The 12,189-nt window shown below is 40.5% G+C and overlaps 1 protein-coding gene across 2 annotated transcripts in view; it reads right to left on the bottom strand.

Moving 5' to 3' along the window:
* Positions 1–12,113, bottom strand: part of PEX1 (peroxisomal biogenesis factor 1) — a 44,552-nt gene extending 32,439 nt beyond the window's left edge. The window contains exons 1-9 of one of the 2 annotated variants that reach the window (XM_061586966.1): positions 11,880–12,113; positions 8,944–9,087; positions 7,876–7,959; positions 7,553–7,667; positions 6,697–7,466; positions 5,765–5,884; positions 4,214–4,331; positions 3,504–3,604; positions 2,393–2,487 (exon numbers count right to left, since the gene is read on the bottom strand). In XM_061586966.1, coding sequence (XP_061442950.1) covers positions 2,393–2,487; positions 3,504–3,604; positions 4,214–4,331; positions 5,765–5,884; positions 6,697–7,466; positions 7,553–7,667; positions 7,876–7,959; positions 8,944–9,087; positions 11,880–11,993 — 1,661 coding nt within the window. In that variant the 5' untranslated portion in view covers positions 11,994–12,113. Of the gene's footprint in view, positions 1–2,392; positions 2,488–3,503; positions 3,605–4,213; positions 4,332–5,764; positions 5,885–6,696; positions 7,467–7,552; positions 7,668–7,875; positions 7,960–8,943; positions 9,088–9,941; positions 10,032–11,879 lie in introns of those variants that run through there. The other variant, XM_061586967.1, reaches the window with a different exon arrangement.
* Between the last annotated feature and the right edge of the window lie 76 nt (positions 12,114–12,189).

Here is a 12,189-nt window from a genome sequence, read left to right as displayed (position 1 = left end):
TATTAGGCTTGGTACACGGCCACAGAGGGGGCAGGATGTACAAAATATAGTTCAGATTAGTGCTGTAGGCTGGATTTCAGGCGTGGTACACGGCCACAGAGGAAGCAGGATGTACTGAATATAATTCGGATTTAGTACAAGTCAGCACTGATATTAAAGCTCCAGCCTTGATGATACTGAGTATAATTCAAATTTATTACCAGTCAGCCACTGATATTAAAGCTCCAGTCTTGATAATACTGAATATGATTCAGATTTAGTACAAGTCAGCCACTGATATTAAGGCTCCAGCCTTGATAATACTGAATATAATTCAGATTTAGTACAAGTCAGCCACTGATATTAAAACTCCAGCCTTGATAATACTGAATATAATTCAGATTTAGTACAAGTCAGCCACTGAAATTAAAGTTCCAGCCTTGATAATACTGAATATAATTCAGATTTAGTACAAGCCAGCCACTGACATTAACGTTTCAGCCTTGATAATACTGAATATAATTCAGATTTAGTACAAGTCAGCCACTGATATTAAAGCTCCAGTCTTGATAATACTGAATATAATTCAGATTTATTACCAGTCAGCCACTGATATTAAAGCTCCAGTCTTGATAATACTGAATATAATTCAGATTTAGTACAAGTCAGCCGCTGATATTAAGTCTCCAGCCTTGATAATACTGAATGTAATTCAGATTTAGTACAAGTCAGCCACTGATATTAAAGCTCCAGCCTTGATAATACTGAATATAATTCAGATTTAATACAAGTCAGCCACTGAAATTAAAGCTCCAGCCTTAATAATACTGAATATAATTCAGATTTAGTACGAGTCAGCCACTGCTATTAAAGCTCCAGTCTTGATAATACTGAATATAATTCAGATTTAGTACAGGTCAGCCACTGATATTAAAGCTCCAGCCTTGATGGTACTGAATATAATTCAAATTTAGTACAAGTCAGCCACTGTATTAAAACTCCAGCCTTGATGATACAGTCATAGTAATTTTGTGTGTGAGGAAGCCTTGTGTAACTCTGTCTACAACACACAGACAACACACATACAGATAGCTTGCAGGGAAGGTATCCGATGGTTAATAAAGGGGTAACAAAAAAGGCGGGAAATCTGAATCCAAACAAAAATGGCGCCCGGAAAAAAGAGCGGGAAAAAATGATCCAAAAGTGGCGAGGGAGAAGAAGCAATGGTGGCCGTCTGGAAACGACTGGGGGAAGGGCTGCCCAGCACAGTCTCACTGGAGGAACCGCGGGGCCAATGGGCGCACTCGCGGCTCTAAGAAACCCCAAGGAAGAGACTGCCGAGGAAGCCTGAGAGAGCCGACCCCGGCAGGCTGAAATTATGAGGCTGGAAAGAGGCAGAGAGCCGCAGCCGCAAGCTCCCGCCTGGGAGAGAACCGCAGCCGCGGTCTCTCCAAGAGCTCCACAGAGCACGGCTTGAGACCGGGAGAGACAAACGTAGAGAACCGCAGCCGCAGTCTCTGCTGAGCTGAAAGGCTCAAAAAGCTGGGAAAATTGAAGGGTCGGGAGACGGAGGCAAAAGACGGTGCCGAGCGACGAAGCCGCCGCAGCCGCAAGCTCCTGGAGGGGAAAAAAGGAGGCCGCGAGAGCCGGCTCCTGAGCGAGGGAAACAGCGGGCCAAATCGGGGGCTGCAGCTGCAAGCTCCCGCCTGAAAGGCTAGAGAACCGCAGCCGCGGTCTCTGCTAAGCTGAAGGCTCAAAAAACTGGGGAAAACGGACTGGGTAATGGAAGATCCCCCCCAACAATTCTCCAGGAGACACACGAATTAAAGACAAGACAGAGGGGAGGGAAAAGCGGAATTACAGATAACAACCTCCACGCACTGTCAGACAGACACACAAGTAGACACAAGAAACTTAGCTTAAGCTACGCTATCTGAGAACTTGTTCATACGAAGGCAAGAATGAACTGGAGAGTGGGAGGGGCATGACGTCCCTAGTCTTGACTTCAAAAACATTCTTGCCTTCGCATGATAGGTGGAACTATTTCCCACAGTGATGGCCCACCTCCTATGGAAAATTACGCTGCACACTAACTACTGCACACTTTCCCGCAACCCACTGAATATGTGTTCAGATAGACCAATCACTCCAGCAAAGCCTGTAACAGAGGGCACCAGTGTGCTAACTACAGTAGTTGCGCAATTTCTGGTTCGTGTGATTAGAATTAAACAGGTATTTAAACCTTAACAGGACTCTACGTCTAATGACATCTAGCATTCTCTTTAGCTAGAAATCTATTGACAGTTAAGATGGTCAGTGTTTTTATACTATGCCTTTAAGAAACATTTACTTGTTCACATCTTTTTACTGTTGAACTTTTATTCTGATTTATGATAGTGTTAAAACGTCTCACCCTAAACAATTCAGACCAAACCATGGAAGAAGCTGTTCACAAGAAGACTGTGGGCTTCCACAATTGGCTACTGAAGTCACAGGATATACCAGCACCTAAACAAAAGAAGACAGTCACTATTTAGAAGTAAGCTTGTCTTTTTTTAGTATGTCGGGGGGGGGCAGGGAAGGTAGAGAAATACTGAATACATACTCTAGTAAAAACAGACTAGGATCAAACATACACTTTGAAATCGCCTGGAAGATACCTGCATCCCAAGAATCACAGGAATGTCATGGGCTTGTTCCATGGCTAAATAAGCATACATAATTAAAAAATAAAACAAGATATATCAAATCACAACATCACATTTAAAATACTACATGATTTTCAAGTTTCCTTGTATTTCAAATCCATCCAGATGCTATGGCAGTATTCCCCAGTTTGTTGCCCTCCAGATTTTGTTGGACCCCAACTCCCATCAGCCCCAGTCAGCCTGACCGATGGACAGGGATGACGGGAGTTGTAGTCCAAAATATCTTGGGGGCACCAGAACTGGGGAGGCTGCTCTACAGTTGTCATCCCATCAATTCTACAATGAAGATTGAAGATGTCATTATAATGTAGAAAAGTGAAAATTAGAAAACTTAAATAAACACACTCCCCGTCCCTCCAAAAGTGAGATAACTACAAGCTTGTTTTGAATAGAGGGGAAAAGTTGCTCCAAAATCTTGCTTTAATATTCCAGATAGAGCAATATCCAACTGACTTACTCAGAGAAGAACCACTGCAATCAATGAAGTTAAGTTTATCACACAATGACATTTAAATTTATGATGGAATTTAAGTACATCCTATAATCAGATCCCCTACCAATGCTTCATGCTATAAAACAGATGTGGGGAACCTTTGGCCCTCTAGATGCTGAATTAAAACTCCCATCAGCCCCAGCAAGCAAGGTCAATGGCCAGAGATGATGGGAGTTGTAGTTCAGCAACATCTGGAGGGCCAAAGGTTCCCCACACCTACTATAAAGAGATAAAGAAAAACAAAAACAAAATATACCCTAATAAACAAAACTGCACTGTTTATATACTTTAGTTAATGGATACCTGAAATAAGTGATATTTACTTGTATATTTGTCTTCTGCAACAAGCTGGGACTCAAGATGTAAGTATTTTTTGCCTTCTCCTCTTCAGAAGTAACTACACTGAGGACAAAGTCCTTCACACCTTTCAAAACATAATTGACACATCAATTTGCTTGCAATACAAAATTGTGTATTTTAATACCTTATGGATCTTGCATCATAAACTGGTAAAATCTATAGCTGATGCAAAAAGTGTTCCACTGTGTAACTATTTTTAGGGCTAAGCACTTTAATCACACTTTGATTCATTAGCAGACCCATTTTAAATGGTTGGCTGGAGCTGAGGGTAAGCATCTTTTTAGTGGAAGGATTTTGAATTGATATGTTACCATAAAAAAAATAAAAATTGCACTTCCCTCTACAATATTGGTAGTTTTTTCTTATTACATTATAAATTATCTCCCGTTGCCTTCAATAGCTCAACAAGACATCATGCTAAAAATGGTAACAGGCCCCTTTATTTAAATAGAACAATAAAGGCTGCAATCCAATACACACTTATCGGGGAGTAAGTCCCACTGAACCCAATGGAGCTTACTTCTGAGTAGGCATGTATTGGATTGCAGCCTAAGGGAATGATTGCAAAGTCAATGTTAAATCAATCAGTGATTTTTAAAACAAACAAACAAAGGTATCTTCATAATAGTGTAGCAATACAGTCACAATCACAGCTGAGGAGAGGTTTGCTTACCATCTTTAAGAGTTAGCTGTATATAGCTTGTGTCTGCTATTAGCAATGGAAATTTGATATAGTCCTCTATCCACAAATTAAAGGCATTTTTAATATCATCTTCAGTGATATCTTTATTCTAAAATGAAGAGAAGGTGAGGTGGGTTGTTAGCTCAGTAAACCTTCCTAACAAAAATGCTTTCACACAGACATCATTCAGGTATCCAAAGGACAGAAATGCTAAGAACTGAGGCAATTAATTTTGTTATTATTTCCTAAGGAAAATCTATATTAAAAATGATTAAATATTTGATTAGTTAGGGCCCAGGGCATTAATTATACATACAATGACCATTTTAGTTCATCCGTGATATTTCTGCTCCTCAATGAACTCCCATCAGCTTCAGCCAGCATGACTAATGGTCAGGCATGATGGAAGTTGTAGTCCAACAACATCTGGAGGGCCACAAATTCCCCATTCTTACTCTACAACAATATTATTCTGACCATTCTCTATGTGGACAGCAATGTGCTGTGGATCCGGGAACAGGATACATGTGATGGATGGACGTACATTCATTACTATTTTAAATTAATTGTATATCGTGCCCTGGTATATCATGTGCCCCTTAGGATAGGATAGTCTAACAATGAAATACAACATGTATAAAATACTAAAAGTACTGCCTTTTACCATTATTTGATTTAAAAAGTGAACTTTTAAAACAATCATGGAAGACCTATGATCCTCCAGATAGTTGGGACTACAACTCCTATCAACCCCACCCATCACAGCCAATGGAGAGGGATGATGGGAGTTGTACCAACAGCATCTGGAGGGCCAACAGTTCCTCATGTCTACTTTAGATATATTCGCTTGGATCCAGAGAAGCAGGAGTGGAACTCCACTTACGCAACAGGGCTTTCTTGTCCCCTTCTCATTATACTGTAGGATGCGGCACAGAGGGTGGTTAGGGGAAATTATAGGGGCCATCTTGCACAAATGGAAGTGCTTTTCTGTCTGTGCAGGCTATCTTTGTATCCAAGCCATTTATTTTACAGTTATTCATAAAACTACAGATTCAATTACAAATCAAAATTAAAATATTATATTTGAATAAAATGATATTTAAGTACAGACATACATGTACCACATGCTAATATTTTACATTACAACCCTGACTATGTCTACTCAGAAGTATATCTTATTGAATTCAGTGGAGCCTACTCCGAGGCAAGTAGAGTTAGAATTGCACACTTTGTTATGAATACTGGTTGCTGGAAATCACAAGTGGTGAAGGTGCTGTTGCACTCTGGTCATGCTTACAGGCTCCCCATAGGCATCTGGTTGTCTACCATGAGAACAGGATGCTGGGTTAGATGGGCTTTTGGCCTAATCTAGCAAGGCTTTTCTTGTACTCTTATGAAGAAAAAGTAGCTGTAGGTTGAAATGCTTTTGGAGTAAGTTGTGGAAAAAAAGCTTCATGCAATATGAAGTTCACAAGCTATAAGCAGACAAATAGGACATGGAAGCAGCTAAACATATAATTAAGTCCCAGAACACAAACTCACTAAAGTATTTTTGGGATGCAATCTAAGAGATGATGGAATTTTAGGATCTGAGTTCACTGATGTGATTCTGACAGCTGCATGCATTTCTAGATGAAGTCTTTTTCTCAACCTTTCAGGTATCTGAAATAAATTTAACAAAAAACAAGAAACATAAAATAATGTGTGAGAATAGTCTATAAAACCCTTCATATTTCACTGAAGTATATCCACCAGTATTGTGCTGGAAGTTTGTGGAATTTAAGCTTGACTTAATTTTTTAAGATTTCAAATGTACTTGAAGACTCCAAATATATTGTTAATAGCTTTTGGGGTGCACTGCAAAAGGCATCCCTTCAGCTAGACAGGACTGTATTTTTCAGTTTCTTAAGATAATGATACAACTCACAGTTTGTATTTGCCAACAGGAGATGTAGGAAATATCATTGACATCCTAGGTGAGGAAGCCCCACCCAGTGAAGACTCCCAGCATCTTGAATGTCCATTAAATATACTTTAAGACTTCCACAACTTCAGTTAGTAGGGAGGGTATAAATATTTTAAATAAATAAATCAAACCAGACAAGTATTTTTTCTTTAAAAAAGAAAGAAATGGTTTGATACTATTTATTCTAAAGCTGGTTTGTGGAATAGTCACTATCAAAGTTACTGGAACTATTAATAGACAATTATTGTTGTTTGGAGATCACAGTCACAATTGTTGTTTGGAGATCACAGAGAACACTGTGCTTCTGAGCACACTTCTTTCTAAACAAGTCATCGTAATCTATAGGGCTTATTTCCAGTTAACAGTTTTAAAAACTGTAATATTAAAACAACTTTTCAACATTTGACTTAAAATCTTCCAAGATAAATGAAACAATTAATCTTCAATAGACTTCTGGGAGGAAGGGTGGGAGATGGATAGATAGATTAGATAGACAGATAGGACTAACCCAAACTCTTCCAACATGTAGTTGGTCCACGTTGTTATTACATATTATGGCATTCTTTAGATCCTCGAAACCATTCCATATTATTTGTACAACAGTTATGTCAAAGGGTTCTTGACTTCTACTAGGGCCAGATTGCTTTTGGTCTTCTCCGTTGATCATCTGCTTTTCTTTCTTTGACATTAGATTCTGCTTCGACTCTTGATGCTGCTGTCTTGGAGAGAGTAGTTTAGTAATCTTCCCATGAGATACTTTAATATTAGCTTCTAAAGCAGGGAATTCTAGATTCCATGGAAATATATGAATGGCATTGTATTTCTGAAGTGTACATGTTGCCAATGCACTTTGCAAACTAGGGGGCTGAGTCTGACATACTCTGAAAATAGAATCCATGTGAATCAAGTTTAACAGGCCATCTTTGACAACATTCAGTTCACCTGTGCCACAAGAAGCTTCCTGCTTTCTGTCAGAAGTGTAAGAGAAAAAATTCCCAATTAAATTCCATATGTTTGGCAGGACATTTGCACTTAATGACACCTTTGCATCTGGCCTATATTCTCGGATCCCAACATTCAAATCAGTTTCTTTGGCACATGGTTCCTTAGATGTTCCTCTTGGATCCAACTTGGTTTTAGCGACATTGTCTTGTAAAATGTCATCTTTTGCAGAAGTCAGCACAGTGGAGCTTTCTTCATACTGACGTACTTTAGGGCGTATGAAAAGCTCCGTACGAGCTTCCAGTCTCCCATAAAGAGCAGGTGGTTTTAGAGTAACTGGAATTAAAGGAGGGGGAGTTAATATACATGCTATCTTACAATTATTCCTCCAATGCTGTAGGAAGGCTTGCATGACCACTTACCAATCTGGATATAAATACAAGTGTGTTGTTCAACCCATACTGGGAAGATAGCTTTGGGAAACACTATTCGAATTTGGTCAAGAAGGTGGCTTTCAAGTGAAAAAGCATGCAGCTCCTACAATAAATTTCACAGAATATCATAAAACGTTTCATATTAGATCTCATCTATATTTGATGTAAAAGTTTATACACTAAACTGAATTTGAACTATAAGGAAAGAATAACAGAACTCTTACACATAGAAAATGTTAAAATAGGGAGAAAAACAGGAATGAAGAACATTATGTTTAAAAATATTAGGAGATCTAAAAATGTTCTATTACCAGGATCTCCCAATCATCTGCTGACAGAGGTTCCACTTCTACTTGCTGACAGGATAAGACTTGAGAACAGGGCTCGAGGAATATCTGCCAGACAATAAACCTTGTTGAAAAAAACCTTTCAATGTATTTACATAGCACATTGTAGACTAGATGGATCTACAGTATCATCTAGTTGGGAAAAATGATGTGGGGAATCATGGGACTGCTGACAATGAGGATGAACCACAGACTTGCATGCCAGACCTGTGCTTACACCATTTTTTTGTGTTTATTGTTCAACAAAGTTGCTTGCTCTTCCTGGAAAACCAATAAGCTGTTTTCCATGCTTCTTTTAAAAAGCAGTTTGCAGTTTGGTATGGGACATTGTCAAAGGGTAAATGGTTAGAAAAAAATACTTTTGCTTGTTCATGCATTAACCACATCACTGAAAACAAACAAATTACCCTGAGATAGAACAGGTGTGATTCACGCATGGAAACCAGTCTCAACATAATTATTTCTGAATAGATCCTGCAGAAACAAGGGGACGGGAGGGGGCATGTAGCACCAGGGGTTGTGTACATAACCTTCCAAACAAGTACTCTCAGTTCTGATTAACTTTAGGGAATGGGGAAGGCTGATTCCAGTTATCACTGTCCCCCATCACAGATCATAACTGGCAAAACTAACAGTACTCTCCATCTATCATTGAGATCCTTGCATACATCTGCCTCTGCACAGCCCAGTGGTGAGCACAAGGACCCTGAGACTGGGGCCTGTGTGTTTTGTTGGTACAAAGGAAACAAAACATACAAATGAATAGAAGACATAGAAAATGACTCATTTCCAAAGTTACTTGTTCCTTACTTTTAAAATATTTTGTCTCCGTTTCTGCGTTATCCTGAATGTCAAATATCAGCTCCTGAAATTCAGGCTTGCTTAAATAAACCCTTATTTGCATGCAAAGGTATTAATAAGAATTTTGACAGTATTCAACAAGCAGACAGATGGAAACCAATAATTATGAAACATATTTGCATAATTTAATATTCCAGTCCAAATATACAAATAAAAGTCTGCATTCCAAACCTGTTGCCCATCTTCGATGCCAAGTTTCTCTGCTAGCTGTCTGTTCATTTCTACAACAGTTGCAGCATACTGACCACAATATCTGATTTCTGTCCAGCCCAAGAAAATAGGCTGATTGCCCCAGGAAGCTTTCACGGCTTGATGCTGTTAATTTCATAGAAAAAATAGGTGTTAACATACCACTCTGTACCATCCACAGTTCCTTTTGCTGGCTATCAATATATGAGCACACACATAGCACCAGCAATTATTCAACAAAGGGAGTTTACATGATATATCCTTGTACAGAATACTTATCTACGTGACATTAATCTTGTACAGAACATGCACTAATCTCAGTGTTCCACGAACATTTCTCTTCTTGTTTACTCATTTTCTCTAATTCCTGTGTTTGCTGTGATGCATGTGCAAAGCTTTTCTATAAATGGGCTCCCTCTACTTCAATAGAGGAATCTGATTGCCCATGTGTACAAAGGTATGTACACATGGGCAATCAGATCCCTCCACTGGAATAAACAGAAGAAACACTATGGTTTGTAGAGTTCCACATGCCTTTGTAGCTAACAGCTGAACAAGGCCAACAGTCTTGCACTGTGCACACAATGTTCATCATGTACGTACAAATTCCATAATGCTTTTCAGATCAGCCCTAATTTCATTGATCTGAAGTTGCATGTAGAAGTCTACTTGTGAGTTTATGCTGATTTGATAGTTCTATAAAATATTTACATTAAATTATGTTATATTTTAATTCAGTGCATTAAATGTGTACCTTAACTCTTTTTCTGAGCATCCTGTTAAGATGGATTTAAATTTTACAGTGTCAGTCCTAATTTCATACTAGTATGCGTGTGTCTGTTCCAGGGATTCCCAATAGCTATATCAATGTGATGTCAGAACGCCTAACAATTGCAGGCCAAGAAAATCCCTAGCTTTGAGGAAACACTACAGCAGCTTCACAGGCCAATGTTACCAGCAACAGTACTTGTGAAAAGTACCTGCATCTGCAAAGGTGTACATGCAGTTTAGTTCAAGGGTGGGGAACATGGGACCCTTAGCCTAATTTCACACAGGTGGGACAAGCCTGCAGGGAAAAAAAGGCTGGAAGGGGTGGAGGAAGAGAGACAAAATTAATAAGAGTGATGAGATAAGAAAAGCCCTCTGCAAGTGAACAGTTCAGACATCTGACAAGCACAACCTGTCTCTCCTCTGACAGCCCACCGAGGGAGAATAGTATGGGAGAGGAAGAGAAAGGGGCAACCTTGTTTACTTTTAGCCCTGGCACCATCCACTAACAGGTTCAGCCCTGCTCACCACTGACATTCAACCCCTGGCAGAAAAAAGGTCCCCTACCACCTCTGAAAAACATTCTGGGGCCTGGGAGATGAAGGAATTGTGCAACTGTAAATATTCTATTAACTACAATAGGAGTGTGCATGGCAGGGAGAAGCAACAGCATCAAAGGCAGGAGGCTGTTTGGTAGGTAGGCAGAAGTGGATGCAGTGGGAATTGCGGCTCTTGGCTCCATGCACATTTCTTCTGGTGAGAAACTATAGCCATGACTGAGACATTGTGTAAAACACTACAGACACAAAACTCATGGTTTCCTAAGTAAAGCTTTCCTTTTCTTTCAGAGTTCTGTAATTTGCCAAAACTATTGCCTTCTTTTCTCTTGATCACACAGAGCATAGTCCAAGGTCTAGGCAGGTTCCCTAGGCAAATCTGCCTTTTGCCTTGGCCTTCTGAAAGTTAAACAGCTAGCAAACTGGGCCACACCTCTTGGAATTCTAGATGGGCTCCAAACAGGCATCAGCAGAGCATATGCTCTAGCAGGTATAGACAGCTTGCCCAGTTCTCCACACAGTATTCTATAAAACCTTGGGATTCTTCAAAAGCTCACCAGGCAAAGAACAGTAATAGCAGACATGTTCTCCCAAAAGTTGGTTTGTGCATCACTTCCAATCCTATGCAATCTGCAGCAGTGATGAGCACAGCAAAGAGGCTCAAAAAGCCTGACCAATGTCCTGTATGAACCAAGTTTGTACCCTAGAAAGTGCTCCAGAATCTATAGCCCTGTGCAGAGATTTCCTGGCAAAGCAAGTAGATGGGGAAAATGTTCCCTAAAAGCATGTTTAAAACCTAGTTCAGTTTTCTGGAGAATAGCAAGAACAAACAGATACATTTAGATAGAGAAAATACTTTTTTAATGAAATTAAGGAGAAAATGAGTTTTTAATTAAACTCAAAGGCAGTACTCTATCTCAAGAATATTTACAAGATGAAGTGGACAATAATTTCAGGTAACAATCCTTTGCATTGAACGAAGACTTCACCCAACTATCATAATCTAGTTTTCTCAGCACCCTGACAGAAGAGCACAATATGGTGTGGCAATTACTGTTGCCCAATATGAGCAAAAGCACTCATGTAATGTAAGAAAGAGGAGCATGCCACGTCAGGGAACGGCTCCTTTACTAAGTGTGAGAAGTTAAAGAAGAATATCAGTTTCTTGCTCCTAGTGGTGCAGTGGTGACAAAACAACAAATTACCTGTACAAAACTACCTTGAATTTGATGCCGTTCTACTTTCCAGACTGCTAATAAACTCACACAAACCCCATTCCTTGCTGAATCCTACTATCTGAGAACCGCAACCCTTAGCACCAAGTTGCTGGAGGACAATGATAATTCCGAGGACCCATGTTGCCACAGCAACGGGATGCCAGAACGGCGGTAAAGCCGGCAGGAGGGAAAGGGGGAACCTCAACGTCATCAAAACAAGATGATGAAAGAAAAAGTGTGAGTGAGCGTGCCTTCAACGTCGCTACAGTTACGTAACATGGTAGGGGGCTTGAGGAGACAAAACAGGCAGAGGCGCGAGTTCCCAGGTTCCTCTGCCCAGGCCCCGGTTAAACCTGCGGTCCCCCCGTTCCTGTACCTGCTGCAGACGGAGGCTGGAAGCCAGCCCAGGCGGCAGGTGCAGGAAGCAGTCCCGGGCGCCGCTCAAGGAAACGCTCGCCGCGGCTGTTCCAGGGCCTCCCACCCCCCACATGACAGCCGTGGTCTGAGACTGCGGAAAGCGCCGTACGGCTCGAGTCAAGAGCCCCAGCTACATTTACTTGCTGCTAGTGGTAGAGCGACCCTTCTTTGACCCCTGGGACTCGGCCCAATGAAATGGAGCGGCCCACCCACCTAGCCTCCTTCCCCCACTGTGATTGGCTGATGCGATTCGGCTGTTTTGTTTCCTG

Source organism: Rhineura floridana, chromosome 10 (assembly GCF_030035675.1).
Source record: "Rhineura floridana isolate rRhiFlo1 chromosome 10, rRhiFlo1.hap2, whole genome shotgun sequence".
Taxonomy (NCBI): Eukaryota; Metazoa; Chordata; class Lepidosauria; order Squamata; family Rhineuridae; genus Rhineura; species Rhineura floridana.
This window is presented reverse-complemented; position numbering and strand designations above follow the sequence as displayed.